The 27,274-nt window shown below is 51.7% G+C and overlaps 3 protein-coding genes across 23 annotated transcripts in view; 2 read left to right on the forward strand and 1 right to left on the reverse strand.

Moving 5' to 3' along the window:
• MTMR3 (myotubularin related protein 3) overlaps nucleotides 1–2,376 on the forward strand; it is a 73,844-nt gene extending 71,468 nt beyond the window's left edge. For 6 of the 7 annotated variants that reach the window (XM_052689696.1, XM_052689698.1, XM_052689694.1 and 3 more), the window contains one exon: nucleotides 286–2,376. In XM_052689696.1, the coding sequence (XP_052545656.1) occupies nucleotides 286–457 (172 nt within the window). In that variant the 3' untranslated portion in view covers nucleotides 458–2,376. The remainder of the gene's footprint in view (nucleotides 1–285) is intronic. The other variant, XR_008208295.1, reaches the window with a different exon arrangement.
• LOC128084001 (acyl-CoA dehydrogenase family member 11-like) lies at nucleotides 2,175–18,490 on the reverse strand. 8 transcript variants are annotated; one of them, XR_008208297.1, is made up of 17 exons: nucleotides 18,120–18,490; nucleotides 14,619–14,851; nucleotides 13,907–14,006; nucleotides 12,924–13,041; nucleotides 12,568–12,738; nucleotides 12,068–12,210; nucleotides 11,818–11,967; nucleotides 11,211–11,305; nucleotides 10,864–10,963; nucleotides 9,305–9,445; nucleotides 8,388–8,480; nucleotides 7,676–7,783; nucleotides 5,328–5,499; nucleotides 4,950–5,016; nucleotides 4,536–4,668; nucleotides 3,096–3,412; nucleotides 2,175–2,987 (listed from the first exon to the last, which is right to left on the reverse strand). XR_008208297.1 is itself a non-coding variant. In XM_052689712.1 (17 exons), the coding sequence occupies exons 1-16, from the start codon at nucleotides 18,390–18,392 to the stop codon at nucleotides 4,545–4,547; spliced, it is 1,992 nt and encodes a 663-aa protein (XP_052545672.1). In that variant the 5' UTR covers nucleotides 18,393–18,490; the 3' UTR covers nucleotides 2,175–3,412; nucleotides 4,536–4,544. The 8 variants fall into 8 exon arrangements, 6 of the variants coding, with proteins under 6 accessions (XP_052545672.1, XP_052545675.1, XP_052545670.1 ...); XR_008208296.1 differs by adding an exon at nucleotides 4,333–4,438 and having other exon boundaries at nucleotides 2,175–3,412; XM_052689712.1 differs by having other exon boundaries at nucleotides 2,175–3,412; nucleotides 14,619–14,743; nucleotides 14,840–14,851.
• Nucleotides 18,491–18,579: 89 nt separating this feature from the next.
• HORMAD2 (HORMA domain containing 2) overlaps nucleotides 18,580–27,274 on the forward strand; it is a 30,485-nt gene continuing 21,790 nt past the window's right edge. For 7 of the 8 annotated variants that reach the window (XR_008208306.1, XR_008208307.1, XM_052689755.1 and 4 more), the window contains exons 1-7: nucleotides 18,580–18,784; nucleotides 21,293–21,380; nucleotides 22,108–22,252; nucleotides 23,905–23,968; nucleotides 24,965–25,001; nucleotides 26,268–26,288; nucleotides 27,017–27,043. Coding sequence is in view for 6 of the 8 variants with exons in the window: in XM_052689755.1 (XP_052545715.1) it covers nucleotides 21,333–21,380; nucleotides 22,108–22,252; nucleotides 23,905–23,968; nucleotides 24,965–25,001; nucleotides 26,268–26,288; nucleotides 27,017–27,043 (342 nt within the window). In the remaining 2 variants the exon portion in view is untranslated. Of the gene's footprint in view, nucleotides 18,785–19,559; nucleotides 19,964–21,292; nucleotides 21,381–22,107; nucleotides 22,253–23,904; nucleotides 23,969–24,964; nucleotides 25,002–26,267; nucleotides 26,289–27,016; nucleotides 27,044–27,274 lie in introns of those variants that run through there. The other variant, XM_052689751.1, reaches the window with a different exon arrangement.

Consider the following 27,274-nt stretch of genomic DNA (forward strand, 5'->3'; position numbering starts at 1 on the left):
GGGAGCGGGGCAGGGCAGCACGGCTGGGAGGATGGCATCACCTGTGCTGGGTTCTGTGCTGAACCCTTCCGGCAGCGCACTTGAAAGAGGAGCAGCCGCTGTGTGCCGTGGTTTCCCTCACCTCCTCTCTGGTGTGGAGCTCTGCAGGGCGGGCTGTCTGTGTGTCCTGGGGCTTAGGGACAGACAGCACCGCAGCACCGCAAGTAGCACAACTCTACAACCCTTAACCCCATCCAACTGCTGCTAATGTTGTCTTTTCCATTTCTCCTCTGTTCCTGACGCAAGGAATTGCGGAAACGTGTTCTGCTCCAGCTGCTGTAACCAGAAGGTGCCGGTTCCCAGCCAGCAGCTCTTTGAGCCCAGCAGAGTCTGCAAATCGTGCTACAGCAGCTTGCACCCGAGCAGCGCCAGCCTGGATCTTGAACTGGACAAACCCATCACTGCCACGTCAAACTAAAGGCCCGGCCGGGAGGCGGCGCCCCTCCGTGGCAGAGGTGTGTGATGCTGTGACCCCAGTGGGCCGAGACCGGAAGGACGAGGGGCGAGGAGCTGCTCAGCGGGACGGAGCTCACCGTGCTGCTGCAGTGCGGGCATCTCCTCTTCCAGCCGTTCCCTTTCCTTTCTGTCCTCTCCTTGTGTGTGCGTGTACGCGCCTGTGTGTGTGTGTATATAATAATATATATGTTTGCTTGTTTGCTGGAAGGTCGTACAGGCGGGAAGGGAGCTGGCACCAGAACCAGGTCTCCCTTTTGTATTTCACTGTCCCACTGCTGAACTGCGTTGCAGACAATTTGGTGGAGGAAAGGAGACGAGGGGAATCGGCGCAGGCGGTGCGCGAGGTGAATCGCTGCAGCCCCAGCGCCGGTGCTTTCAATCACTCCTGTTACTTCCAAACAAGAAACTGCTGTTTGGGAACTTGTTGCTGCTAGAAGAAGTGGGAATCTCTTTCCCAAGAGAGCACTCTGCCTCTCTGTTCTTAGAGTGCGTGAAGGGGATCGCGGGTTGTGCTGCCGCAGCCCCGTGCTGCTGGCTGGGCGCAGCTGGGCAGTGCTGGCTGCAGGAGCTGCGGGTGCTGGTGAGAGGTGAGGAGGGGCTGAGCGTGGTGTCACACCGACGCCTCTATCTGAAGGAGTGTAATTGCAATTCCTTATTTAAAACCGAGTGGGGAAAGAGCAGCCCTCTGATTTGTGTCCCTGTCCCACCGTAGGCCGGTTTGCTCGGCGCAGAGCTCCTTATCTGCACTTTGGGGAGGGCGCTCAGAGCAGCAGCACTTCCAGCTGTGCTGCGCTGCACTGCTGCTGCATTTGGTCCCTGAGGAACGCGCTGTGCCGCAGCCTTCTGCCACGGCTGCTCCTTTTCCAGTGTGCTCCAGACAGGGAGGAGCTGCCTGAGTGTTCTAGCAGGGCTCTCGCAGTACATCGCGATTCCCCTCCTTCTGCCCCAGCCTGGGTTGCTTTCTGAGTCACCTCAATCAGGTGTGGATCTGCTCAGTGTCTGTTCTCACTGAGCGTTAGGCCCCTTCTCCCTTGTGGCAGAGCAGTGTTGCTCGGTGCAGCCGGGCAGCAGGGATGCAGCTGGCCACGTTGTGCTCTGCAGCGTGCGCCTGGCCCGGCTCACACCTCCTGCACTGCTCTGCAGGACAAAACAATCCTGTTGAGTACCTGAGAGCTGAAAGAAATGACGAACAATCCTCGGGAAGGGAGCGCTGCCCTTCCCTGCAGCGTCACAATCTGGTCTGCAGTGTCAGACAGAGGCCATCTCGTGAAGTCTGGTGGGGAAAGAAGTGACACAGAGCTTCCCGTGCCGGCGTTGCTGCGCTCTGAGCTGAGGCGTGGGGCAGAAATGGAGGCGTGGGGGCAGAAATGGAGGCGTGGGGGCTGTGCAGGCACAGGAAGGGGCCTGGGAGCAGCAGGAGAGAAAAGCAAAGAAAAAGCTGGGTTCTGCCGTGGCATTTTTGTCTGTTTTCTCCTGACCTGGGGGCGCTGTGCGGGCAGAGCTGGGGCTGCTGTGGTTGGATGTTGGATGTGGAGCAGAGGCTGTGAGACGACAGCGGCGTGCGGCGCGTCAGAAACACGCGTGGGTTCTGCAGTTGTAAGGACAGGTGCCAAGAGGTTTGATACGGGTTTCTGGGCTCTGTGATGTACAGTGTGAATAAATGCTTGCAGCTCTTAGTCTTTTTTTGATCGACGAAGCACTTTTTTATTAATATTATTTTTTCTTTGTATGTAAAGGAGGAAGCAGTATCTCTCCATAGCTGTACATATAACCTGTCTCTCCTGCAGAGAGTAAAGTGCTCCTATATTTTTCATTTTTGTCAAAGCGAGAAGTAAATACTTTAGAATTGTTAAATATATAAATAAAAGTGAATAAAGTGTAGCGTTTTTGCATGGGAGCATTCGCTGACACACGGCCCAGTTCTTTGCCTTCCTGCCTCCCAGCAGCAGGGCTGGGCAGAGCAGCCTCCCTTGGGTTCTCGCCTTTCTCCCCGTAACTCAGCCCCTCCTTCAGCGCCTGCTGCCCCTCTCGCCTTTGGAAGAGCGGATTTTCCTCTCCTCCCCCTGCAGGGCCATGGCTGTGCTCTCTCACACCTCAGGGCCGGCGCTGGTATTTACAGCTTCAGGAAGAAAATACAGCAACTGTTACAGACGCGCAGAGGAGCAGCGGGTTTCAATTACAAGATTTTACGGAGCTCCTCTTGTGTTGAGTCACTCCTCGGTGGTGCTGTGCAGCTGGGAGCCCTGTGCTGCGCCGCCTCAGAGCAGCGCCTGCAGAGCTGCTCCCCGCTGGATGCTGGGCACGGCGCACAGGTGAGGCAGTGTTTGCTTTGGTGGAGCAGCGCGGGATTCCGATCTCCAGCGTGCGTCAGAAGTGATGTCAGCATCACTTGCAGCACGGCTGTGACACACGTAGGAAATGAATAAGCTTGCTGGAGGTCAGAAATGATTTTTCTTTCATTCTGGTACTGACGTGTCCGGCCTTGATGGGATCTGAGTGATGGGGTTGGTGCGATTTACCCCCTCGCAGGGCTGTTACGGAGCAGCACTGGGCAGCAGCGCTGCCTTTGATGTGCAGTGGTGACTGCTTTTGTTGCCCACCTCTGCTGCCCGTGGAGCTGAGTGAGCAGGGATGGGGCGTCCAGCCAGGAGCAGTGCAGCAAAGCCTCTGCTTTGGGTCACCTTTAAGCCCAGCAGAGCTGCTCTGGGGCAAGGGAAAAAGAAAGAACCAAAAGCACGACTTAACCAACCAGTGAGCACTGATGGTTTTGTGATGGCAGCGCGGGCAGGGAGGAGGTGAGCAACTTCTGGTCAGAAAGACTTTGTTTCATCCGGGCAGCGTGAGGCAGGGCTGCAGCTCCTGTGGAGGCACCACCAAGAAAACGCCATCGGAGCACAGGCAGCACTGGAGAGCAGCTCTGTGAATGAGAAAAAACAAAGGTTTTCTGTTATAAATCTAAATTTCAGTTTTTCGTTGCTTTTCTTTATAACGAACGTCAGTGAGCACTCAGCTGCCGCTTCGAGTCACTGATTCTGACAATGATTGGATCACTCAGCATTTGCCTAAAAAGCAGTAAGAGCATCCCCACATCTCGCGCTGGCTGCATCTGCACCGGCAGTAAGGCAGCACCAGGGGATGCTGGGGGGGCTTTGCCGTGTGCCCTGATGGCAGCGTCCGCCCGGTGCCTGCAGCTCCCCGAGGCGGCTCGGATCGCTCCGTGCACGGCCGCAGGGCGCCCTCCTCCCCTAAGGAATGGGGTTGGCTTCCGATCAAAGCGCTCAGCAAAGCGAGCCGACGAGTGGCGACTGGGGCTGGCAATGTTTGATGCCTTTGTGGATGATCTGCGAGCCCAGCAGCAGCTCTGCAGGTGCCACCGTGCTGGGAGGAAGTGTGGATGTGCCTGAGGGCAGGAAGGCCCTGCAAGGAACCGCGGGGACATTGGTGTGTCCAGGGAAGGGCTGTGGAGCTGCGTGGGGCCTGGATGCGTTGAGTTCTGACAGGGAATGAGGGAGCTGGGATGGCTCAGCCTAAAGAGGAAAAGGCTCGGGGGAGACGTTATTGCTGCAGCTCCTGGAAGGAGGTTGTGGTGAGGCGGGGATCGGCCTCTGCTCCTGGGTAACAGCAACAGGACGAGAGGTGATGGCCTCAAGTTGCACCATGGAAAGTTCGGGTTGGATATTAGGAACAATTTCTTCTCCAAAAGAGTGGTGATGCAGAGGCTGCCCAGGGAGGGGGGGTCACCGTCCCTGGAGGCGTTCAGGAGCCATTGGGGGTGTGGTGCTGAGGGACACGAGCAGTGGGCACGGTGGGGTGGGGACCTCGGTGGTCCTTTCCAACCTTCATAATTCCATGGTTCTATAAGTGGGGCTGCTGTGGATATTTGTCTCAAAGCTGCACCGGTGCTCTGGGTCCAAACGCTTGTGCAGACCCAGCCACCGCTGCCCTGGAGACGGAAATACCTCTGTTCAGCAGCGACCCCCGTCGGGGGCTCTCCGTGCTCCCTGCAGCTGCCTCGGGTGCAACCTGAGCGTCTCCGTTACCTGTCTGAGTCACAGCCTGCTGCCCGCGGGGCTGCCGTCGTACACCAGGGCGCCGTCCAGGGACGATTCCTCGGCGCTGTAGCTGCCGTTCCTCAGCTCTGCAGCCGCGGGGCAGAGTTCCTGCCTGCACCACCTGAGCACAGAACGCGGCGGTTTGTCCGAGCCGCGCTGCGCACGCAACGCCGGCTGCTCCCGAGGGTTTCCCCGAGTCGGACGATTCTCGTCGCTGCGGGGTGGAGATTCCCCAGGGTGCAGGGAATGGCAGCGATGCTGCTGGGAACCAACCCAGAAGGCTGTTGGTCTCCACCCGGGATGTGACGTTCGGGTCTGACCGCAGCGTGGCCCCCATGCAGGCAGAGCAGCGCTGCGGCACGCAGGACACCTAACGTGGTCAGAGCCAGGGGCTTTGCTTACCTCTGAGCGGCACAGACATCAAGGCGGGAGGAGCCAGGCCGAGCCGCGTGCTCAATTAGCAGAGCTCCTGCGAAAGGACGCGGCGCGTCAGTGCTGCTGGGCTTCGGGTGGCTGAGCTGCTCAGCGCCGCTTCCCGTGCTGAGCTGCCTCTGCTGGAAAGGAGGTGGGGACAGCAGGCCGAGCAGCCTGAGCTGTGGGTGTCCCTGTTTGCTGTGGGGGAGTGGGACCAGACGGCCTTAAAGGTCCCTTCCAACTCAAGCTGTTCTATGATTGCACGACGGCTTTCTTTAAAACTCCGCTCCTGCGCTGGAGCGAAGCCCGGGGACAGCAGGAAGCTCACAGCCCTCCTGCTCTGAAATTCACCTCTGTCCTCCCTACCTGCGTAGATCCTTGCTAGGGAGTAGGAGAAGTCTCTTGCCGCCAGCTCCATGGGCGCTGCCCCTTCGGAAGCAGCTCCTCGGCAGAACCGTGCGAGGCGGCCGGCGGCATCCTGCACAGACTGCGCTGCGGCCTGCAGCTCCGCGCTGCTCCAAGCCGACTCCAGTTTGTTCTGCAAAACAATCACGGGAGGCGCATTGACCTCCTGCGTGGCGCCGAGGCCAACGAGGGGTCCGAGCACCCAAGGGGCTGCGGGTGTCCCTGCTCACTGCAAAGTGCTTTCCTCTGAAACGAGGCCCTCGGCGCTGTGCCGCACCTCTGCAGCGCTCGCATCCCTCCCTGCAGCGAGGCTGAGGGCAGAACGGGAACACGTTTGGATTTACGCTGTTTGTCCTTCAGTCTCCTTTGAGGCCGTTCACAAACCAACACCTACCAGCACCTGCAGCGTTGCTGCCGTTCCCCCAGCAGCACAGCAAAGCAGCGGCGCTCAGCCTGCGCAGCCAAACCTGTTCTGTTTTCTGTGCTGCTTCTACAACCTCACCCCAGGCAGCGCTGCCTGCCCTACAAGGACGGCGCAGTCCTGTTCTGCTGTTCTGTGCTCGAGGCAAAGCAGCACACGAGCGCTCGCGGGAGATGCTGTACGAATACAAAAAGCCCATCATTAAAGGGCCAAGACAAAGTGCAAAGAACCCTCCGAGCCACGGAATGCCCATGAGGTGGTTTAAAAATGGATCAAAGTCCCCAGGGGCACAAACGTATCCCCAGCAGCTTGGGTGGCAGCCAGCGCTGCGCCGTGCTGCAAACAGGCCCAGGCCACGCTGCCCTGGCTGTGCTCCCAGGCCAAGGGTTGTTTGAATGGTTTTCAGCAGCACAGCGATCAGTGGCAGCGTGGAGAGCATCAGAGCGGGGCTGGAAGCACAAGTGTCAGCTCTGTTGTTCTGTGGGCTCTCACTTCAGTAAGCTGTGCTGATTTCCTGCTGTGCTGAAGCTGTGGTTTGGAAAGGAGCTGAAACCATACAGCCCAAACTCTGCAGACCCCAGAGTGTCCCAGTCCCAACTGTTCCAATCAACGTAAGCCTGTAGAGGCCAGCTTCTTTCCAGGCCATTTTTAGAGCCTACCACCCTCTCCTCCACTCTCTTCAGTGTCAGACTGAACTGCTTGTTAATTAGTGGCTCTGCTCATTAGTCCTGCTTACGAGCAAACGCGGCTTTCTTGTTTGGTGGTCACATTGTTTGAGGCATTTTTCCATCAACGGAAGTTGTACGAGAGGATGGTAAGAACCTGTGCTGGAGCTCAGTGCCCAACTGCAGCCCTGTGAGCAGTCAGGTCGGGTGAATGCGACTGGGAGGAAGCGCAGGACGGAGCAGCTCCCTCCAGGATGCACCAGAGCCCACAGCTGAGCTCGTGTCAGCGCCACGCTCTGCACTTCACTTCCCATTCTCCCGTCTGCTGGAGTTGTGCTGAACTGAGCCCACCGAGGCACCACCTCTGCCCTGTGCCCCAAAGCAAACTCAGTGCTGAAGGCAGAGAAGCAGCCCAGAACTCTCACTTCTTCTCATGGGGGATGAGAAAGCAACGTCTGCAGGTGCTGAAATCCAGCAGCTTAGGATTCCCAAGCACAGCTGTGTGCTAATGGTCTGAATTGCTCTACCTCAGTGAATAATCCAGTTCCTGAGGGAATACCCTCTCATGTGCTCATCGTGCCTTCCGGGCTGCTTTGTGCGCCCCTCGATGGCACGGATTCTCATTTACCTTCAGGAAATTTGAGCTTCTTTCAACTCTCCGTGGCTGCCTTTGCCTGAGCGCCTTTAAAGGAGCAGCCTGTGGGTAAGGGCAGGGAGCTGCACCTCAAAGGAGGCAGCAGTGGGATTCCTTTGGCTCTTTCCATCTTTTCAGTGGGAATAAAAATAGAAAGTCACAATGCAGAAGGTGGCCCTGGAGGAGGTTTCAGATTTATCAGACTTGTGCTGCTTTTCCAGCTTAAGGAAAAACAACAGAGCAAAACAAACAGAAAAACCCCACAAAACTGATTTGGGGCTCAGGGAGGTGACTCACATTAAAAATAAACTCACATCGGTGCCTTTCTTGAAGAACAGACAGTGCACAGCTCCTCTTTGGAGAGATGAAATTATCTGCGTCTTTTGCAGCATGCAAGGATCCCAAAATCAACACTGCCTGTGCTCTGCTTTTCTAAGTGCCATTTAAAAAGCAGATTGTGAAACACCTCGGAGTGCTTGTCCACAGCCATGAGTTTGGGCATGTTCTCTAGCAGTCTCAGCCAGAAGCACCAACACCAAGGCTGCCAGAGCATCAAAGCAGGCTTACTGGTGCTTTGCTGAGGGCTCACCTGCACTGTGGAGAAGAAGACGGCCATCGCCTGCCCCCGGCTCTTGGTGAGGGACCTCAGGACGTCGAGCGATAGGACATTGGTTGTTCCTTCCCATATGGACAGCACCTGTGTGATAGGAGGGACTGTGAGAGCACAGAGGAGCTGCTGGGGGCTGAAAGCTGCCAGAAAGGACAGCGAAAGTGAGGCTGCAGAGCTACAGAGTTACAGGAGATCCAGACAATCTCCAGGGATTTCCTGCCTGACCACAAGTGGAAAGAAGCTCTGGTGAGGAGAGTTAGGGGGTGAGTCTGGGACGTACAGGAGCTGCTGATCCCAGCCTGAAGCACTGATCCCAGCCTGAAGAGTGACTGAATTGAGGTGAAGGCAGTTCAGCTGTGATAGGAAGGGATGGAGCCTGGCTGCACCTCTCCTAGGCCTCACTGAAGGGCTGGCTGCTCACTGGGGAAGGATCTCTTTCTGGTGATCCCTGGGTGGAGCTTTGCCCTGCAAACCTGGAATCTTCTGATAGGGGTGACCAATCTTCTTCCCTTCCTTTGTAGCACCTCTTTATTGTCCCAGTCCTTCTGTCATTACATCTCTGTTGTGATGCCTTTCCCGTTGTGCTGATCTGTCCAATCCCTACAGGTCTGTGTTTTCATTTGAGCCTGTCTGTGCCAGGCAGCTAAGAAGGGATGGAGTGAGGCACAAGCTTTTCCTGCTGTTCTCTTACCAGAGTATCACGAACTATGACTGGCAAGCCTGTATCCTCCATGTAACCTTGTCCTCCAAAAGACTCCATTGCCTCAATAGCAACGGCAGAAGCCTGCAAAAAAAAGCAGAGAGCTGACAGAATACACAACACACAGAGGGAGAAAGTGGCCAGAAACCTCTGACATCACAGCGCAGTTCCTGCCAGGACAGCACTGCCGGGCCCCTGAGCTGCTGAGGCAGACTGCTGGTTACAGGGGGAGCTGCAGCCTGGGGAACGGAGACTGAGCAACACTGGGAGGAGATGTGGGAGCAGCCAGAGCTGGGGAGAAGCTCCAGGAGGGGTGTTTGTCACTGGAGTTCTCTCTAAGTAAGGGCAAAACTGTGCTTGCTTGGTGCATAAAGGAGGTGCCTGTATCTCAGGAGAATCTTTGCCACCTGCTTGCCTATGATGTGTAAGCTTCTGCATCCAAGCTGATGGCAGGTAAGGAGGGGCTGGACCCCCGAAGTGAAGGCTAATGCAACTAACACTGCTACCTCTCTTCTGTTTATTCATAACTAGGAGAAGGATATTTCCTGTGGCTCAGGGTCCCAACTTGGCCTTGGAGCACAGGGAGTTCTGCTAAAGCCTCAGCAGCGTTCCTCTGTGGCAGATGCAGTGCATCAGGGCGCTTGCTCTGCCTGTTGTCCCCATGGCTTGCCTGCTGGAAGGACCCCGGCGTGCTGGGTGCTTCCTGAGAGCAGGGTTACAGGTCTCCCAATTGAAAACCCAGCCTTAGAGCAGAGCAGCCATCATGCTGCAGGCCCTGCAGGGCGGTCGCTCGCTGCCTGTACCGCTGCTCCTGCTGCCCTCTGTGTTGGCTGTGCTACAACATCTCTTTTCCAGCTCTTTGGGAACGCACAGCCCTGCTCCAGACAAACCCATTGCTTGTTCCATACCTGCTTCCCCGTGTACAGTTTGGCAACTGGCACAAGCAGTCTCAAGAGGAGCTGGTCCTGCTCGCTTGCCATGTTGGTTTCTGCAAGTCCAAGCAGCCGAGCCATTTCCATAAGGAGAAGAAAAGCCCCTCGTGTCTGCACCTGTGTGGGGAGAAGCAGGGAGCTTTGCTGGCGTGGGTCCTGAGCTCAGACTGGTCCCAGCTGGGCTGCTGAGGTGCCACGAGCCTGTCTGGAAGTGGCAAAATCCAACCCTTCCCAAAATTGTCTTCAGAGACAAAGACCAGTGACCAGCAAGGCACGACGTGTTAGAAGCAGCCCAGTATGAAGAAAGGGACGATGCCATCTCCCTGGGCCTAACAGGAGCCTTATCAAAGCTTCCATCAGGCACCCAGGCCACAAATCCACGCTCCTCCAAATGATAATGGACACAAGGCTGCACCTCTGAGTCTCAGACCACCAGACTTGCAAAGTCTTTGCCAGATTCCATGCGACATTCGACGTGCTGCCTTGGCAAGCTGCAATGTGCCAAGCACTGGGAGATGGAGATTTGTAGCTCCTGTGTGTGATGGTGTGCTGTGGGACTGCGTGGGACCTGGCCTTTCTTTTGGAGGAAGCTCTGGCCGTAGAATGCTACAGGCTAGGAGATGCTAGAGCTTTAAATTGGGAGATGCTGGAGCTTTAAACTGGGAGATGCTGGAGCTTTAAATTATGCTTGGCAGCTGTTGGGGTAACATTCCCTCTCCTCCTTGCTCCGTTCTGCATGCAGTTTTAAATGCTGGTTTAAATCTTTGCACTACTGCAGCCCAAGAATGAACAGTGCTGTTACACCAGCTAAAAGAAACAGTGCCTGGATGGATGAGGAGAACTGTGTGCCTTCTTTTTGAAGTTCTGGCAGTGGGAGGAAGCTGCTGTGTCTCGGGTTTAGCGGGCTGCTCCAGCTCAGCTTTGAGGCAGAGCTGTGAGACACTTTGCCATGAGCGAAGGCCCACAGCCAGAGCCCCAGCTCACTCCTCTCCTCTACCACTTAACCATTATTTCACTGGATGCAAATTACATCTGGAGGCTGTATTCAAATGGGTGCCTCGTGGTGGTGAGCGCTGTGTGGGCACACTGACAGCAAAGCCATCTCTGAATATGCAGTGTGCCTCCTCGGGGGTCCCTACAGCCCGCTGAGAACAGAACAGTTCATCTCCTGTTGTGTGAGCTGCCAGCTGTGCTGTGTGAGTCTGTGTCAGCCCTGCACGTCTGTTAAGTGCAGCTCAGGAGGCTGTGGTGCCTTGCTTGGAAGCTGATGTAATGACTGACTCCAGAGGGCACAGCGCAGTGGAAGCACACTGAGCTCTGGCGTCCCTCTCACAACAGCTCCAGGTCATTGCTATTAGGGTAACCTACGGTGCAGCACAGAAGCCAGACCCAGCATCAGCTCAAATCCCAGCAGACTGTGGCAATTCCCAGCTCCCTACACCTCATCTCCACACGGAGCCAGACTGGCTGTGCTTTCAGGCCACCGAGGATCCTTGTCCTCTTTCTGTTTTCCCAGACTCGGCTCTGCTCCTCACCTCCATCCGGGCGATCGTCTGCATGTGCAGGGGATGATCTTTGAGGAGCTTCCCGAAGGCAACCCGTTTTAGGGCATACTGCCTGCTCAGACTGATCATCCTGGGGAGAATACAGACAGTGCAAGGTGTCAGAGAAGCATCTTTCCTACTTCCTTTCCAGGCTTTTCCTTCCAACCATCCTCACTGGATGAGCCTTGCCTGGCTCATTCCAGCCCTCACACAGGCCAGCTCTTTCCAGCACTGCCGGCTTCCAGACCCGTGCCTGCAGAGGCAGCGCTGAGCACTGCAAACTCCCCCGTGCTCATAAGCTGTTCCTTCAGCTCTGGGGGGATCCGTGCTGCCTTCACCTTCTCATGGAAGCTACTGCACCGATGACGTTGTGGATCCGAGTTATGTTCAGCATGTTGGAGATGGAGGCCACTCCACGACCTTCTGCAGAGATCTGAAACCACCAAGGAACAAAGGTTGGAGCCGAAGCACCTCCCTCTCAGTAGGAGATGTGCCCAAAGGCAGACAGATGCAGCCATCCACTCTGCTTCTGTCTATCCTCCAGTGGCAGAGACCTGCTTGCTTTGGAACACTGCTGTCTCATTTTAGCCACATGGCATAATCAGAGAGATTTGGGGACCAGCAGGAGTCAGCGTGATCAGCTCTGGTTCCTGGCTGCTTGTTCTACCTGTGTGCTACGCAGAACTGTCCCTCAGCTGGGCTAATGCAACTGCATCAGGGAAATGACCAGCTTAAAACCACTTTCTTTTTTCTCCTGCACGATTTTCCCTGAGCCGTTCACAGCTTCAGCAGAGCCCTGCTGGGGAAGGATTCTGCGGAATGAGCAGCCGGCCCCGGATGTGGGAGGTAGCCCCGCTTTCAGGTGGTATCGCCGCCAACCCCTCCAAGAGCAGCCTGCCTTGCCAAGCCCGCCGAGTCCCGGGAGGAGGGGCAAGCCTCACTCACCAGCTCTGCTTTAGCTCCATTTAGCCACAGCTCTGCTGTCGCCATCTGCCGTGTGCCCAACTTCGCTTTCAGTCTTTGCACTTGGATACCATTCAGCTTTTCCTCCTCATCTCGAACCCTGAGGAAGAACAGGGACAGCCCGCCGGAGCCCTGGGGTCGTTCGAAAGGCATGCAGAGAAGATTTCATGACAATGAAAAAAGGAAGTTAAAAGTTCCCCTCCTCCCCCAGGCGTTCCTCCGCAGAACAGACCTGTTTTACACGTCCTTCAGCATCCTCTATCCTGGCCAGGGTCAGTGCCATATCAGAATCAGCAGCTGATGTAAACCATTTAAAACCGTAGAGATGATATGTGCCATCTGGCTGCTTTCTGGCCACCGTCTCTGTGCCATTAGCTGCAAAAAAGGAGCAGAAGATCACGGCTTTACAGGAACTTCTGTATCAATCGATGCTGATTTTCAGTTTAAGCAGCGGCTCTTTAAGTCGCCTCATGCTGTCTGGATGAAATATGGATTAGCTGCTAATCTCTTTCACTGACACTGGATAAGAAATGCAGCCAGAGTTAAGAACTGGAAAGGAAAAACGTTCAGTTTAGCTGCAAGTCTACCCAGCAACAGCCCAATCTAACAGTGGTAAGGCAGTGCTCTGTAAGCAAAACGCGCTGTGTTTGTAACACAAGGCCTCTGTTTAGGAGCTACCTCAGCCAAGAGCCACAAGGGATGCCATCATCCAGAGCCCTGCAATGATGCCACCTCTGTAGCTCTCCCTGCACAGCTGATCTCCACTCCTCCAACTGGGCAGAAGGTTCATCAGAGCCAGGTGACTCCCTTTCCTGCAGTGGGGTCCTGAGGTTTCCCAGCTATTGCAATCATTTGCCAAGGGCCAAAGCTGAAGGTCAAGGCTGCTCCTCAGTCCCAGCTGCCCTGCTCAAGGTCTGGATCACAGAGCAGACATCAGAGTGCGACCTGAGCAAGGAGCAGAGCTCCGTTCCTGTGAGCAGTGCACAGGGGCTGGGCCTTCTGTTGGCCAAACACAGCTCTGTGTGTAGGATTTTTTGGACGTTCTCACCCTCCCTGGCACAGGTGGCTGCTGCCCACCCAGCACGTACCAACATCAGAGCCCCCCCGGCGCTCAGTCATCCACTGGCCAGAGGTCCAGAACTTCCTGGGGTCACGAGATGTCAGACGGTCAAAAGCATTTCTCAGAGATGCAGGAACACCCAGGGACTGTTTGGGGGGAGGGAAAAGAAACCAAATCATACCGAAGTAGATGCAATTAGACATTTGCCTTAATTAACACTGGCTGGTCCTACGAGCATCCTCACCAGGCTCAGAATGGATTGTCTGCAGTCAGGGCTGTCCTGCACTGCATCTGTTTGCACTGCTGGCAGTGTGAAACCACCTGGCTTGAGTGCAGCTGCACGGCGTGGGCAGGAAGTGCAGCCTGAGGAATGCTGAGCAGCACTGCTCACCTTGAACTGCTGCACTGCTCGACAGCTGGACAGAGCTCCCAGGGCAGCCCCAGTACATCTGTGTGCATCTTTGGATGTCACCAGCATCCAGGAAAAGGTAATTTCCTTGTGGAATTTTGTTTTTCTTCAGTTAGGATGCCCAGGGTTAGCTACTTTCTGCCTTGCTTTTCCCTGCACCCCACATAGCTAGTTACATAGTGCAAAGATGTCTCTGAAACACAGCCAGACCTTCAGACTGGGAAGCCTTGATAGCTCAGATCCATCCATCATGTTTGGATCTGGCTCAATTCATTTAACTCCTGCTCCACAGAGGGGACAGGGAAAGAAAGCTGTTGAACCTCGTAGTAAGAAAGGTGGGACAACTTTCCAGCTCCTGCAGTGCTACTGCAGGGTTTGTATGCAGTAGAGGCCTGGCTGTGCAAGTACTGTATGCAAACATAGAAGCTGGCCTGGGTGCACAGGCTGTAACTGAAGCAGAAAGTCAGGTGGGGGGAGATGGAGCTGAGTCACAGAGCAAGGCAGGGCCACGTCCAGAGCCAGAAGGCAGATCAGCTCTCCCTGGTCCTCGGCCAGCTCTTCAGGACGTGGGCTGCGTCTTCAGAGAGCAGCTCAGCTCATACCTCAATGACTTTGGCTGCTCCATCAGTCATGGCCAGCGGACAGTTGAAACCCCCAGAGGCGGTTGAAAACAAGTACAGTTTGACAGCCTGGTGCACACGGCTAGGAGAGAGAGTGAAAACAGACGGGATTCACAGCAGTTCAGCAGCAGGAGGATATGCAGGTGTCTTGACTAGGAACAGAGGGGAAAAACACAGCCAAAATGGGTTGGTTAGACCATTTGTTTCTAGGAGAGAAGAAACGGCTTCAACCACGAAGGCAGAAGCGGAGCAGAAATGTTTCTTGGTCCCAGAGGAATTGCGAGCGTGGGGCTGGATGGAAGGCAGCGATTGCCATCTGGTGCACATCAAGTGCACGTCTCAAAAATAAGAAATCTGGGTCTATCTCCAGAGGCTGGAACACAATGAAACTGCAAGTAAAATTCCAGACTTCTGTGTTACGAGTAATGCATGTAAAGCTGGAGCAGCTCAGGGAAGTCAGGCCCCAGAATGAGGAAAGCGACGCCAGAGAGCATTATGATCAACTGCAGGCCATTAGTTACACCTTATCACTGCTGATGTGGAACATTGCAGTGGACAGGCGCTGCTGTTCAGTACAGCAGTAGGTGTGCTTTGGTTCACGCATCACCTCCTACCCATTACACAACAATTCAGTCCTTCCAGATGCTGAACACAGCCTGCAGGACACCAAGTCGCTCCCATCCCACCCGGTTACCTCCAGTTGGAGTATCTTCTCTCATAGGCCTCAGCAATCAGCCCCTCCTCTGCTGCAATCTCCTTCATCCTCTTCCAGGCTGAGCAGGTGACAATGTGATCCACCCGCTGCCCCCAGGCGTCGTACTGCCGAAATACAGGGGGATTCAACTCACATTCCCATCCTAGAGATCTGATCTTGGTTAGCAGACGGTTTCCAAACCCCTCCAGCTCCTGGCTCACCTCCTCCAGTACCTGTAAAGCAACGAGAGCCTTTCAGTTCTCACTTGGAAGGCGAGGGGCCTCAGTGCTAATGGCAAAGGCAAAGTCCTGGCCGTTCTGTTCTGGGCACTGATGATCTCTTGCCACTTGGCTCACCGTGCTCTGTGACGCGGCAGGACAGCTTGTCTCTTGGCCTCTGCTGGCACAGCTGTGCTCAGCTGTCACGTTTTTTTTTTCACAATCGTTTTTTTTCAAGTTACTCCTGGCAGCATCTCTGGGTTTTACAGAAGACAGAAGAGTTGTTGTATCGGGGCTGAGAGCCACACAGATGCATGCGAGGGAGGGATTTGGACGAGACGACCTCGAGATCCCTTCCAACCAAAGCCACTCTGTGATTTAGTGCTGGAAAAGAACGCCAAGGAAAAAGGTGCCAAAAATGGAAATCCTTCATCTCTGTAGAAAAACTTCCACTGAAATCACCAGTTAACTCCTTATCAGATGGGACAAGAAAGAGGGCTCGATCACCCATGGCCCTGCAGACATTCAAGGCCAGCCGGGATGGGCAGCCTGACCCGGTGGTTGGCACCTCTGCCGTGGCAGGGTTGGAACTGGATGGTCTTCAAGGCCCCCTCCAACCTAAGCCATCCCATGCTGCTCTGACTTGAGCTTCTGCCTTGCACATAAGGTGTGTCTACATTCACATTTCCACTCTGCAGCCAGCTTCCTGAATGCCCCCAGATAAAGATTCATTAACTCTCTTTTTAGCCAGGCTTGGCTGCCTTGGACACGGGACTCTGTCCATGGCTAATGGACAGAAACCATCACCTGCAGAGAAATGACTCATCCCCAGCTCCCCGTGTTGAGGTGATGGAATTGCCCTCTGCAGGTGCTTGCTCCTCTTCACTGTCTGCAGCCAGAGCCTGGTGAGCATTAGACATAAACAACCTGATATAGACAAGGTTAAAGCTGGGTAACCCAGCCCCTAGCGTGGATGGTTAGCAAAAATGTGTCCAAAGCTATCATGGGGCGTCACGCGAGAGCCTGAACAAGATTAATTTTCAACAGAGGAATACTTTTTGCTGTTCTCTAGGCCCATAAAAGATGCTCATTTCCTCCTCGATAATTGCAGTTGTGGAGGTGAATGCCATATTTGCTGTGACTGAATGGTGCAGTTATAAAACGCATTCGTTTGCCGCTGCAGAAATACAAACCCTGCTTCCTTTCCCTGCTTCCCCTTGCATTGACTTTTCATCACACTCCATCCCGTAGGACTGATCCTTCCACTGCTCTGTGTAATGAGAACCCTTCACATGCTGTCCAGCCTGGAAGTCTCCATCCTCACAACACACGTTGTTTTTTCAGGTGAACATTGCAGCAGCCTTAGAGATCACAACACAAGCCCACAGGAGCGCTGGGTGCGTGCTCCAAGGCTTATTGCCCTGTAACTATTTGAAAGCTGGTTCAGAGAGACAAGCTAGGAATCCAAAGTAGAAGGATTTCACTGATCCCTGAAGCACCAGAAGGACCTTTGGACCATTTAGCTGGAGGTTTTTGTGGGCAGATGGACATGCGTTCAGCACAGGTCTCCTGTCAGCACGCTCCTGTCAGCTCACTACCAACTCTGTACCCATATCTTCTAAAGAAAGCACAGCACCAAGCCGTGAGCTCTGCTCCTGACCTACAAACCTGCCCAACCGTGTTTATTTCCAAGGGAAAAGAACAAAATCAGAGCTGCTACGTTTGTGCATAACGCACTGCTGCTGGGGCACCTGCAAACCGTGAGGTTCCAAGCTGCAGCCACGAGCCAGCAGCTGCTCTCCTTCACCCCAATCAGTGCTTTGGTGTTCCAGGGATGAACGGAGTGAAAACACACCGAGAGCACAAACACATGAGCCTTGCTATTGAGATTTCTTTACAGAGGGGTCAAAGATCAGTGGGTATCTCGAAACTGCGCTTAAAAAAACCCAGCAGGTGCTTCCTGCTGTGCTCTCCAGAAATCACCTTCAAACAAAGAAATCCCTTGCTCCGTTCCAGAGACATCTCTATGTTCACCGCTAAACACGGGTAAATAGCACGACAGGAATCAACACCCACTGTAGCCGTGTCTGCTTCAGGGCGATGCGCCACGCTGCGGCTGCTGCTGTCCTGGACGGGAGAGGGGAGTGCTGGCATGGAGAGCAGCTCCGGGCTGCGGGCAAGGCGGTGCTGCGGGAGGCTGAGAGCAGAGCGAGGCAACACTGCCCCGCTGGGACCAGAGGCAGAAATGGAAGGGAGATCTGCTGATGTGGGTATTGCAGCCGCTTTGTCTCCCTGGGGAAGGAGTGGAGAGCAGCTCTGACCCTCTCAGTTCTTCAGGAAATGGGAAGAGTCAGGTGCACAGTAGGAGCCGTCCTCCTTTAGAAAGGCCACAGCCTTTCTCCACTGCTTGGAGATGCCTCATTCCTGTCTTCCATCATGGCAGTGCCAATAGCAAGCTCACGGTGCAACTGTTACACTCTTACTGCCCCAAGACCTTCCTGACCTGCAGACCAAGCAGGAAGAGCTTTGCTGGCAGCCAGGATACATCTCCTTTACTCACACAGTGGCTTTACGGGCTCTGCTTCTGCTGCAATGAAACACAGAGGTCACACCCAGCTCCGTGAGATCTGACCCTCAGCAAGTGTGACAAACTGCAGTCCCTAGGGGGGAAGGCAGAGCACAGGCAGTGCAGGGAGCCCAGGGCTTCCTGAGGGATGGAACCTCACAGCACAGCACGGGCTGCTGCTCCTCCTCTCTGTGCCCCTGCAGCTCTGTGCTGAGCCTTTGCTCTCTGAATATCAACTCAGAAAAGCCAAGGACTGTTGTTGAGAAGCAGCAATCCCCAAAGGACCTTTGCATCCTCTTCAGCTTACAGCTGAGATCAGCCTTGTTACTTTGGCAAGGGATTTCCTTGAAAATCCTGCTTCCCCAGAGAGAGGGAAGGGGAAGAGCACAGCAGATTTGGGATGTATCTCCATTTTTTTTCCCTTTCTGTGAAATTTCTTACTCTGGATGACACCAGACAACAAATGTACTGACAATTTCCAAACACTCTTCCAGGAACACCCAGACCAGAGGAGCCCACTAGGCCCTTTCTATTTCTGCTTATGTCCTGGGAGTGTTTTTCACCCCTACACACACAACAAGTTTTAAGGAACGCTGCTAAATTCCCCCCAGTTAAACACGGAAGGCACGGAAGGGTTCAGAGAAAGGTTCTGTTCACAAACAGTGACCCAGCCAGCACTGCAGTGTACACACACACACACACACGCACACGTCAGACCTTGGGAGGAAGGTGTGCCTGCAGGTAACTCCGAAGCAAAGCATCCTCCAAATACTGGTTCCCGGGCTCAGGCCGCTCTTGGAAGAGGGTCTCAGCTTCTCTTCTTGCAACAGGCATTTCCAGGTCTGCTCCCACTTGTTTCTCCTGCAGGCCGACCTGCTGGCCTTGCCCTGCTGTTGTTCTGAATCCTCTACAACTGCAGGCTTGGCACCTGTCCCAGCTGTGACGCAGCCTGCAGGTAGCACCAGGTCTGCACAGAGCCAAAGTAAACATGACTGCAGAGCTTCAGCACGTCACCCCAACAGCTATCACCTTCACTGCATCATGTTTTCTTCTAACGCTGTCATATTATTCTTGAAAATGAACCCTCTTTTCTCCTCCCTTGGGGAGGAGCTTTTCAGCAGCTGTTGTTGACTTGAACTAGGGCAAAGGTCTTTGGAAGGAGATCAGAAAAGGGCCTGGAAAACACAGGTACTCAGAAAACATCGTGTCTGTCCATAGCAATTGTGCAAATCGTCGTCCAAATTTCCCAGAGTCGAGGGACCAGCCTTGGTGTGCATCCAGCAGCATCCCCAGTGGATTGCCTGGAATAATGAGTTTGGAAATTGTAATGAGATGAGAAGAAAAACTGACGGAATTCCTGGGAATGGGAAGAAATAGTTTAGGTGGGTTATTCTTATTATTCCACATTATGATCTTATCCTATATTATTTGGCAGGCGAGATGTTAGGAAGAAACTCTTCACTCAGAGGGCAGTGAGGCGCCTGCCCAGGCTGCACAGAGCTGCGTGTGCCCCGTCCCCAGTGCTGCTCCAGGCCATGGATGGGAGCTGGTGGGACAACCAGCCCAGGGCTTGGGGCTGGGGGCTGTAAGGGCCCTTCCAACCAAAGCCATTCTATGATTCTGTAAACAAGGTACTGGTTAATAAAAGGGGACTCATCTTCCTTGGATCCCTGAGTTGTGACAGAAGCTGCAGAAATAATTTACTTCTTGTGAAGTCTCCGATGTCATGGAGTCTACTCTGCCCTGGTGAGGCCTCATCTGGAGCACTGCGTCCAGTTCTGGGCTCCCCAGTACAAAACAGACAGGGATCTCTTGGAAAGAGTCCAGCGGAGGGCCACAAAGATGGTGAGGGGCCTGGAGCATCTCTGCTATGGGGAAAGGCTGAGTGATCTGGGTCTGTTCAGCCTTGAGAAAAGAAGACTGAGAGGGGACCTGATCCAGGTCTATGAATATCTAAGGTGTGGGGGCAGAATGGCGAGGCTGGACTCTTTTCAGTGGTGAGTGGAGACAGGACAAGGGGAAACGGCCGGAAACTGCAGCATAGGAAGTTCTGCACCAACGTGCAAAGGAACTTCTGTACAGTGAGGTGACGGAGCACTGGAACAGGCTGCCCAGGGAGGCGGTGGCGTCTCCTTCTCTGCAGATGTTCAAGACCTGCCTGGATGCCGACCTGTGCGACCTGCTGTAGGGAACCTGCTTTGGCAGGGGGTTGGACTCCATGAGCTCTGGAGGTCCCTTCCAACCCCTACGATTCTGTGATTCTGTGAGTCGGTCTAATATTGTCTCTTTTTCCCTGGGTTCGTACCTGGAAACCCTAAGAATTTTGGCTTTGAGTAATGTAAAACCTGCACCTCCACTTGGATGGTGACACGCTGACAGCAGTGCCACGATTCCAAACATCAGCGTGCTGTTACAAGCACGGATGTTGGAGACTTGTGCATGGGGTTAAAGGCAGGGATACGCCTGGCTGCAGCACGAACCATGGAACCATCTGAGTTGGAAGGGATCCTAAAGGCCGCCTGGTCCATCTGCAACGAGCAGGGATGCCTACAGCTGGTCAGGTAACTCAGAGCCCCGTCCCCTGACCTTCCAGGGAAGGGACACCTGCTGGGCAGCTGCTGCCGGAGCCTCACTGTCCTCAGTGAAAAAACTATTTTCTTTATATCCAGTCTAAAACTCCTCTCTTTTAGTTTGAAATCACTTCTTGTCCTATCCTGAGGAGGGCCACAAAGATAATCCAAGGGCTGGAGCACCTCTCTTAATGAAGGCAGGCTGAAGGAACTGTGCTTGTTCAGCCAGGAAAAGGGAAGGCAGTGGGGAGACCTCACTGTGACCTCCCGGTATATCAAGGGAGTTTAGAAACAAGTGGAAAATCAACTTTTTGCACGGGTAGGCAGTGATAAGGGAATGGTCTGTCAGCTAAAGAAGGGGGATTTAGCGTAGAGGTCGGGGGAATTTTACTGAGGGAGCTGCGAGGGGCTGCAGCAGCGCCCCCTCAGCCGCCCGCCCAGCCGCCTCCTTCCGCCCGCCCCCAGCAGGTAGCGCTCGGGCCGCCCCCAAGATGGCGCCGCGCTGAGGCGAACCCGCGCTTGGGGTGAGCGGCGCTGCCTCCGCACCGTGCCGTTGTGGGCCGGCTGCTGTGGTGTTCTGAGGCCCCGAGGAGCTGCCGAGGAGGCTTTTCCACTGTGTATAAATCGACTGTAAACAGGCTGCACTGTAGAAAACACATTGCGTTACCGTTATCACATTGTTAGGTGGCTCACAGGCAGACATTTGTCTGCTTGAATTGCATTCCGGACCTGGCCAGAGAGCGTGTAGTGAAACATGGTTTAAAAAATAAAGTATCCTAAGATGAATGGGTAAATATTGAAAGCCTTGCAGGCTCACAGGTGTCAAATAGGGTTTTGTGCTGTAAGCTGCCCTGGTTCCTCAATGCAGGTGCAGCGCGTGGCCTAATGGCAGCCGGTGCTTTGGCGCCTTGGTTTGCTCTGGCCAGGATTGATGTTAATGTGGTTCCTGCTCACTCTTCCTAAAATACCAGCTGCCACTGGCAGGCTTCCAGTTCTTTCTTTTTTTAATGCTTGTAGGAATTAACATTGAGGCTTGGAATATGAGAAATGCGATTCAAAAGAGCAGTGGCTGACACCAGGTACAGCTGTGGCCCTGAATATCAAGTAGCCCCGATGGTTTACTGGTGAATAGTGAGAGTTCTTCTGCACGCTTCTAGCCATAGAGTAGCCACAGTTTGCTTTGCAAATCTCTTAGATCTGAATAAGCCCGATGAATCTGGTTCTTTAAGGAGAAAGGTTCTTTTTCATCTTAAGGAAGATGAAAAGTGCAATGACTGTATTTTCCAGGGGTCTCATGTTTGGTGTGGGTTTTTTTTTCAGGTTTTGACTACAAGTGGAAGACAGCTCTTTGAAATACAGGATGGCCACTTGTCAGCTTTTAAGTAGGCCGAAGAATAAGTCCTCTAAGGTAAAAACCTTGAAATGCCTCCCTGTTTTGAGCCTGGCATGTCTGTATCTTGTGAGCTGGGAAGACCGTGTTATTCTTAGTTGACTTAAAAAGCAGATATTTCCAATTTAATGAGTCCAGGAAGCATGAAGTTTTGACATATTTGGCTAAATAAGTAAAGGCTCATTAGGCGTGCACAGAACTTCATTAGCAGGAAATAAGGCAATGACCTAATAGGGGAGCTAAATTTAGTGTCCTTTCCACTGGGATTTTTCCTGTTTAAATCATGCAGTGTTTAGTATTTACATTAGCTCCAATCTTAGATGTACTGTTTACGTCTCTGTGTTAAAATCGCTCTGAAAACTAGGTCTGCCTCCAGTGCTGACAGGCTTAGTCTGCTGTCACAGCTCACACAAAGCTGTAGCAGGCAGGGAACTTTGGTAAGGAAGTGAGCACCTCAGCAGTTGGCACAAAACGGTGCACGCTTTTGATTCTAAGGCACTCCTAAGTGCCTGCGTGGGTGCAATGGAGGGGTGGGAATGTTCAGCCATATTAGAGAGGAAATAATGACCCATGTGGTCTGCAGCTGAATAAATCATGTCGGTAACTCTCCTTGAAAAACTTGGTTAGACATGAGTCCTCTCTGTGTAATATGAAGACCAGGGAAATGTTAACATTATCTTTTAAAGTTACCCTTCCTAACTGCTAAGAATCGTTTCTAAGTGTAATCCTTGCCCTTCTTTTTCAGGAATTTCTGTTGTTCCCCAACAAAATCACTACTAAGCAGCAGTCTGTGGTGCTGGTGAAAAGACTTCTGGCCATCTCTGTCTCCTGCATAACATACCTGAGAGGGCTGTTCCCTGAGAGTTCTTATGGAACACACTATTTAGATGGTAACCCTTGCAGTTTGTTCAGAATTCTTATTCGTACTCACTATATTTTAGCAATTATCAGGTAATACAGATTACCTTCCAGCTGCTCATTTATGTGTGACTTGAGTCTATTGGGAAGGTAGCTAATAGGCCTTCTCAAGTCTTGATAAAGATAGTGCTTCTGCATCAGATAGAGAGCACAGAAGATGACCTAGAGCTATTGGCAACTCGTGGCTTTCCTATTCATATTTCTTTTGGTTTATAATTGTTCCTTGCTATTGCCAGCCCTTTGAGTCAGGCCTCAGGTCAGGAGCTTGACTTAGACGTTGCTGAGTATTTAAAAATTAGCTCAGATTGGTGTATGTTATTGTCCTTTGGATTTCTGAGCCCTTGGGGTTCAAATTTTCAGCTTGCTTTGTTAGATAGAAAGTAGAATTGCTTTTTCCTTTCTGTGAAAATTGACTAGCTCACATAATTGCATGTGCTTGGTCAGAACTATCAAGAGAACCACAGTCAGAACTTTAATGAAGAAAAATATCGCTGTGAGACTTACTGTAGGATCACAAGAATCATAGAATCATTGAGGTTGGAAAAGACCTTTAAGGTCATCCAGTCCAACTGCCCACCTGCCACCAGTGTTGCCCACTGTTCCTTAGTACCACACCTCCACATTTCTTGAACACCTCCAGGGATGGTGACTCAGCCTGGGCACCCCGTTCCAATGCCTGACCGCTCTTTTGGAGAAGAAATTGTTCCTAATATCCAACATGAACTTCGCCTGGTGCAACTTGAGGCAATTCCCTCTAGTCCTCTCACTACTAACCTGGACGAAGAGCAGAGCCCAACTTACCACAGCCTCCTTTTGGGGAGTTGTAGAGGGCAATAAGGTCTCACTGAGCCTCCTCCATGTTAAGAGTTAGTGATGCTTTGCTTCATCAGCATCTTTTTGTTCATTTGAGATATGTTAGCGGGGTGTGAAATGTCTCCATTTATTGCAGTCTATCTCCATGTTTTTACTTAAGCTGGTAGTTATCCTGAAACAAGGTTACATGCACTTCATGGGCTTTGAGGGCACAGGAAACCCTGAATAGCCACTGGTCCTTCTAATCAAATGTCAAGTCTTTCAAGTGTCTTTTTGATCAAGAATGTTAACATCTGACCTGCTCATGCTTTTGAGGGCTCTTTGGTTGACTCCTAAGGTGTTACAAATTCACTTCTTCATTTTCAGGATGTTTTTCTTCTTGCTCTGAATGCCTGAAAACAGAGGCAGAAGGAACTAGGTGAAAAATGTTATCAGAAGTAGTTTATTTTATTCTACAGGCCTTTATCTCACAGAGATGTTGGTGAAGTCTGAATGCAGAAGTGAAGGTGTTTTATGGAAATACCAGAGTTGGTGGGCATGGAGAAGGGAAGTTGTTGGCTTTTCAGAATTAAGCCAACTCTAGACTTCTGTCAGGACCCAGATCATCTGAGGAAAGTCTTTGACATTTGAAAATGCAGCAATCAGCTTGTGTCAGCCCACCTGGGACTCAGTGGAAAACCAACATTTCCGCTAGGAAGAACCTCCAGATAAAGTATTTTATCCAAAAAAGGGAGGATAGCTGGGGTGGTTTCAGCATTTGCCCAATAGCTGTGATAAGGATGGTAACTATGTGCTAAATTTGGTTTTGCAGACCTCTGTCTAAAAATTCTACGAGAAGATAAAAGCTGTCTGGGATCGTTTCAGATAGTCAAGTGGTAAGTGAGTAACAGTGAAACTAAGACAAGATTGTGCTGAACAGCAAGACATCTACCCCTCACATTCTTCTTCTTCCTGAGTTTGAAAACACTGTGCCCAGCAGCACTATTGGATATGCCTGTGCAACTCACTCTGCTGCAGTGTGTGTGCTTGGCCCTGTGCGTAAGCAAGACAGAATTAGCTGACAGAGATCATGTGAAGCCAGGGCCTGTTGGAGTGTTGACTTTAGTGAGGTCATGGTCAGGCTCCAAAGCACACACAGGCAGCGTAGGTAGGGAGTGAGAGTAAAGAAAATCATGAGACTGATTCTGCTGTTGTCTCATATTTTCCAGTTTCACTTTTATAGTGATTCTTGCAGCTTGTTTTTCAGTAAGTACAGTATTTTACCTCCCTGAATATTGTGTGTTTAGGTACCTTACAGTTGTCCTGTATATTATTAAGGGTGCATTTCAGAATTAGTGTGTTCCCAACAAGCAGAGTCTGAATTGATAAGGAGATATGCAGTTGCGAGGGCTCAATAAGTAAACATCTGACCATTGCTGCCTCAAGTAATACCTACTGCTTTGAAAACATCCTTAGCAGTGAGCTGTACATCAGATAGCAAAAATGTAGGAGTCCAGGCACGTCAGGCTGTGTTCAGATTGAAGTTTCAGCCAAGTTCTGTACACAATCATTGGGAAAAGGGCCACTGGAGAGCAAGCTGGGGGCCAAAATGGAGCTGTGAGCTTTGGCCTCAGGTCCTTGTCACTGTCAGGACTGAAGTGGGCTCTAGGCTGACTGGCTCAGGATGTGTAAACAACACACAAATGCTTTTTGAAGGGCAGGCTGGTTCATTCTGATGGCTGACCTGGAAAAGGACTTTACAAGACCAGAATGTTACTGGCTGTGTTGTCTTCCAGAATAACATGGACTTTAAACTGTATCTGATGAGTTGTGTTTTTACAGACCATGAGATAAGCATCGCTGGTTAGCACTAAAACATTTTTCCTTGGCAGGATTCAAGGTTGTTTTGATGCTTTGGAGAAGCAGTATGTAAGTTCGTTCTTGCTTTTCAATGGACTTTGTTATTTTTCTTCAAAAATATGGACAAAACTGTATTTTCATTCCTCCTTCTGTAGCGATCTTGCATACACACAGCATTTACAGCTGTGGAGTAAAGGGAGGGCTGCCCAGAGAATAAAAATCTGAGGTTTGGGATTTTATTCCTTGAGCCCAACCAAACCTTGACTGGAGCTCTCTGGACTTGCCTGTACATGGCATGAGCACTTGCAGCCTGGAAGGGATTCCCCTTTGTTCTGTGTTCTGCATTTGCACTCTCCAGTGTCTGAATACAGACAGTGCCAGTCAGAACTTGCAGGTCCTGATTTCTATGCCTGTTTTCTTGAGAAAGATTCTTTCATGCTTCTGCTTTCTATCATGTTTTCTTCAAGCTTTTGCCCTTTTTCTTCTCTAACCCTCTTAGCTTTCTCTTGGGTTTGGATTTTATTCCTTTTTTTTTTTTAATAAGGCCATTCATTAGGTAATGTGTTTATCTGGTTTCAGAACAAAACCAGCCAGTAAGTAATCATATTTCTTGCTGATTCTCACACACACACACAAAATTGCTACGTACAGAAAAAAGGACCAATTACCATCTCTGTCAGCACTGCTCAAGTTAACTCTCATCTAGATCAGATGAAGCTGTGTTAGTTTCAGCTCTGCTGATTGCATGTGCTCTTAAAATCAGTACGACTGGCACTGTGCATACAATGTGCAAAATGTGAGCTGCTTATTGCTTGCTGACAGTTCTGGGAGGAATGTAGCCCTCTGCTATTTATGAGAGACATAATGTAGTTATTATTTGACAAAGGTTAAGAGAAAAACAGGTATTTAATGGGTGCTCTAGGATTGCTTTCTCACCCTTTCCCACGTACAGTTTCTTGCTATCGCGTGAATTAAACACCTTTGATGTGTCTTGTATCAGTGAACAAATATTATGCTGCGGTAGGGATGGGTGCTATTGTGAAAGTGTTTTAAGTTGACATAGGCTCTGAATATTTGTTTAGAAAAAGTCCCAGGAGGGAAGGAAGTCTGAGCATGTCGTTGCTTTCTTGGGGAAGTGGATGTGAAGCCAGCGAACCGGCCACTAGGTGTTGCTGCTGCTGTGCTGTGAAGAGTCTGCATGAAGACGTGTGACTCAGTTTGTTGAACGTGCCTGTGTGTGTAGGCAGTTCGATTTTGCTATCTTATGTTGTCCTCACCCACTCAGGATAGATACTGACTTTGCCTTCTGTTTTCTCTTGTTCTCTCTCTCTTTAGCTACATGTTGCTGTCCTAGCAGTAAGTAAACGAGTTCAAGACGTTTTTCTTCTCCCACCATGCTTGACAGAGATTTGGAGTCAATGTTGTGTCAAACCATAAATGCCTTTTATAAGGGGAAGTCAAAATATATGTGGTTTTTAATAGAGTGATGACCTTTCTTAAATATGAACTTCCTAGGCTGCGTGGGAACGTTTTCTCTGTATGTCAGACCTCTGACTCTCAGGCCTTACATGAATCCTTAAAGCCCAGGAAACACTTTCCTGGGCTCCCTATCATTTCTTCCCGCAAACTCTGGCCTTGATCCTTGGAGGAAGGAAGCTGCTGTGTTTTCTCAGCGCATAAGAGTTTGCTTTAATAATCTGATGCCGAGGAAACCACACGCTAGCAGCTGCCTCCGGAGTCTTTTGCCCTGGTTCTCTGTAAAGCAGCAATAGCCGTTCTACACACCTACTGTGTGCATAATCTGAGCATTTAAATCTCAGGCATCAATGTTACCTGTGAGGATTGGAATGGGAATCAACCTCATTCCTTTAGAATTGCACAGGTGAGTCTTCTACCTGTCTTTGAAGTGCTAAGTATGGACTGCTGATAGAGGAAGGCCGTGTCTCAGCCATTCCTTTCTCCGATCCCGTGTTACAGATAGCACAATCTCAGCTGTAACTTGGAAATAACATTGTTTATAGTCCTTTTTCACTGGTTCATGTTACCCAAGGGCAGAATGTGCTCACTGTGCTTTCTTACAACAGATGTACACCAATCCCGAGGAACCGGAGGTAAGAAAGAGTCTTAATTAATCTTTGAGGCAACCGAAGGCATGGGTGAGTAGATTTTTATTCAGAATGGACTTGTGGGCTTAAATTCTACCCTGACACTGCTGCTTGGTGACCTGGTTTCTCTTCTTCTGCCTTCACTCAAGAATGACAGCTCAGTGAGCTGGATTGTGATCAAACACTCCTGCCGGGCATCTAGGGCCTCAGGCAGGGATGTTAACAGGCAACTAATGG

This window comes from Tympanuchus pallidicinctus, unplaced genomic scaffold, assembly GCF_026119805.1.
Source record: "Tympanuchus pallidicinctus isolate F22 unplaced genomic scaffold, pur_lepc_1.0 scaffold25, whole genome shotgun sequence".
In the NCBI taxonomy this organism is placed as follows: domain Eukaryota; kingdom Metazoa; phylum Chordata; class Aves; order Galliformes; family Phasianidae; genus Tympanuchus; species Tympanuchus pallidicinctus.

Bases quoted from the DNA above. Each gene is read 5' to 3' on its own strand.
- LOC128084001 (XM_052689710.1), bottom strand. From the start codon at position 18,392: ATGTTTACTTTGGCTCTGTGCAGACCTGGTGCTACCTGCAGGCTGCGT. The intron at 10,964-11,210 runs GTGAAGGCAGCA...TATTCTCCCCAG, and splicing joins GCAGTAGCTTCCATGAGAAG to GATGATCAGTCTGAGCAGGC. The intron at 4,669-4,949 runs GTAAGCAAAGCC...TTCTGTGCTCAG, and splicing joins GATGTCTGTGCCGCTCAGAG to GTGGTGCAGGCAGGAACTCT.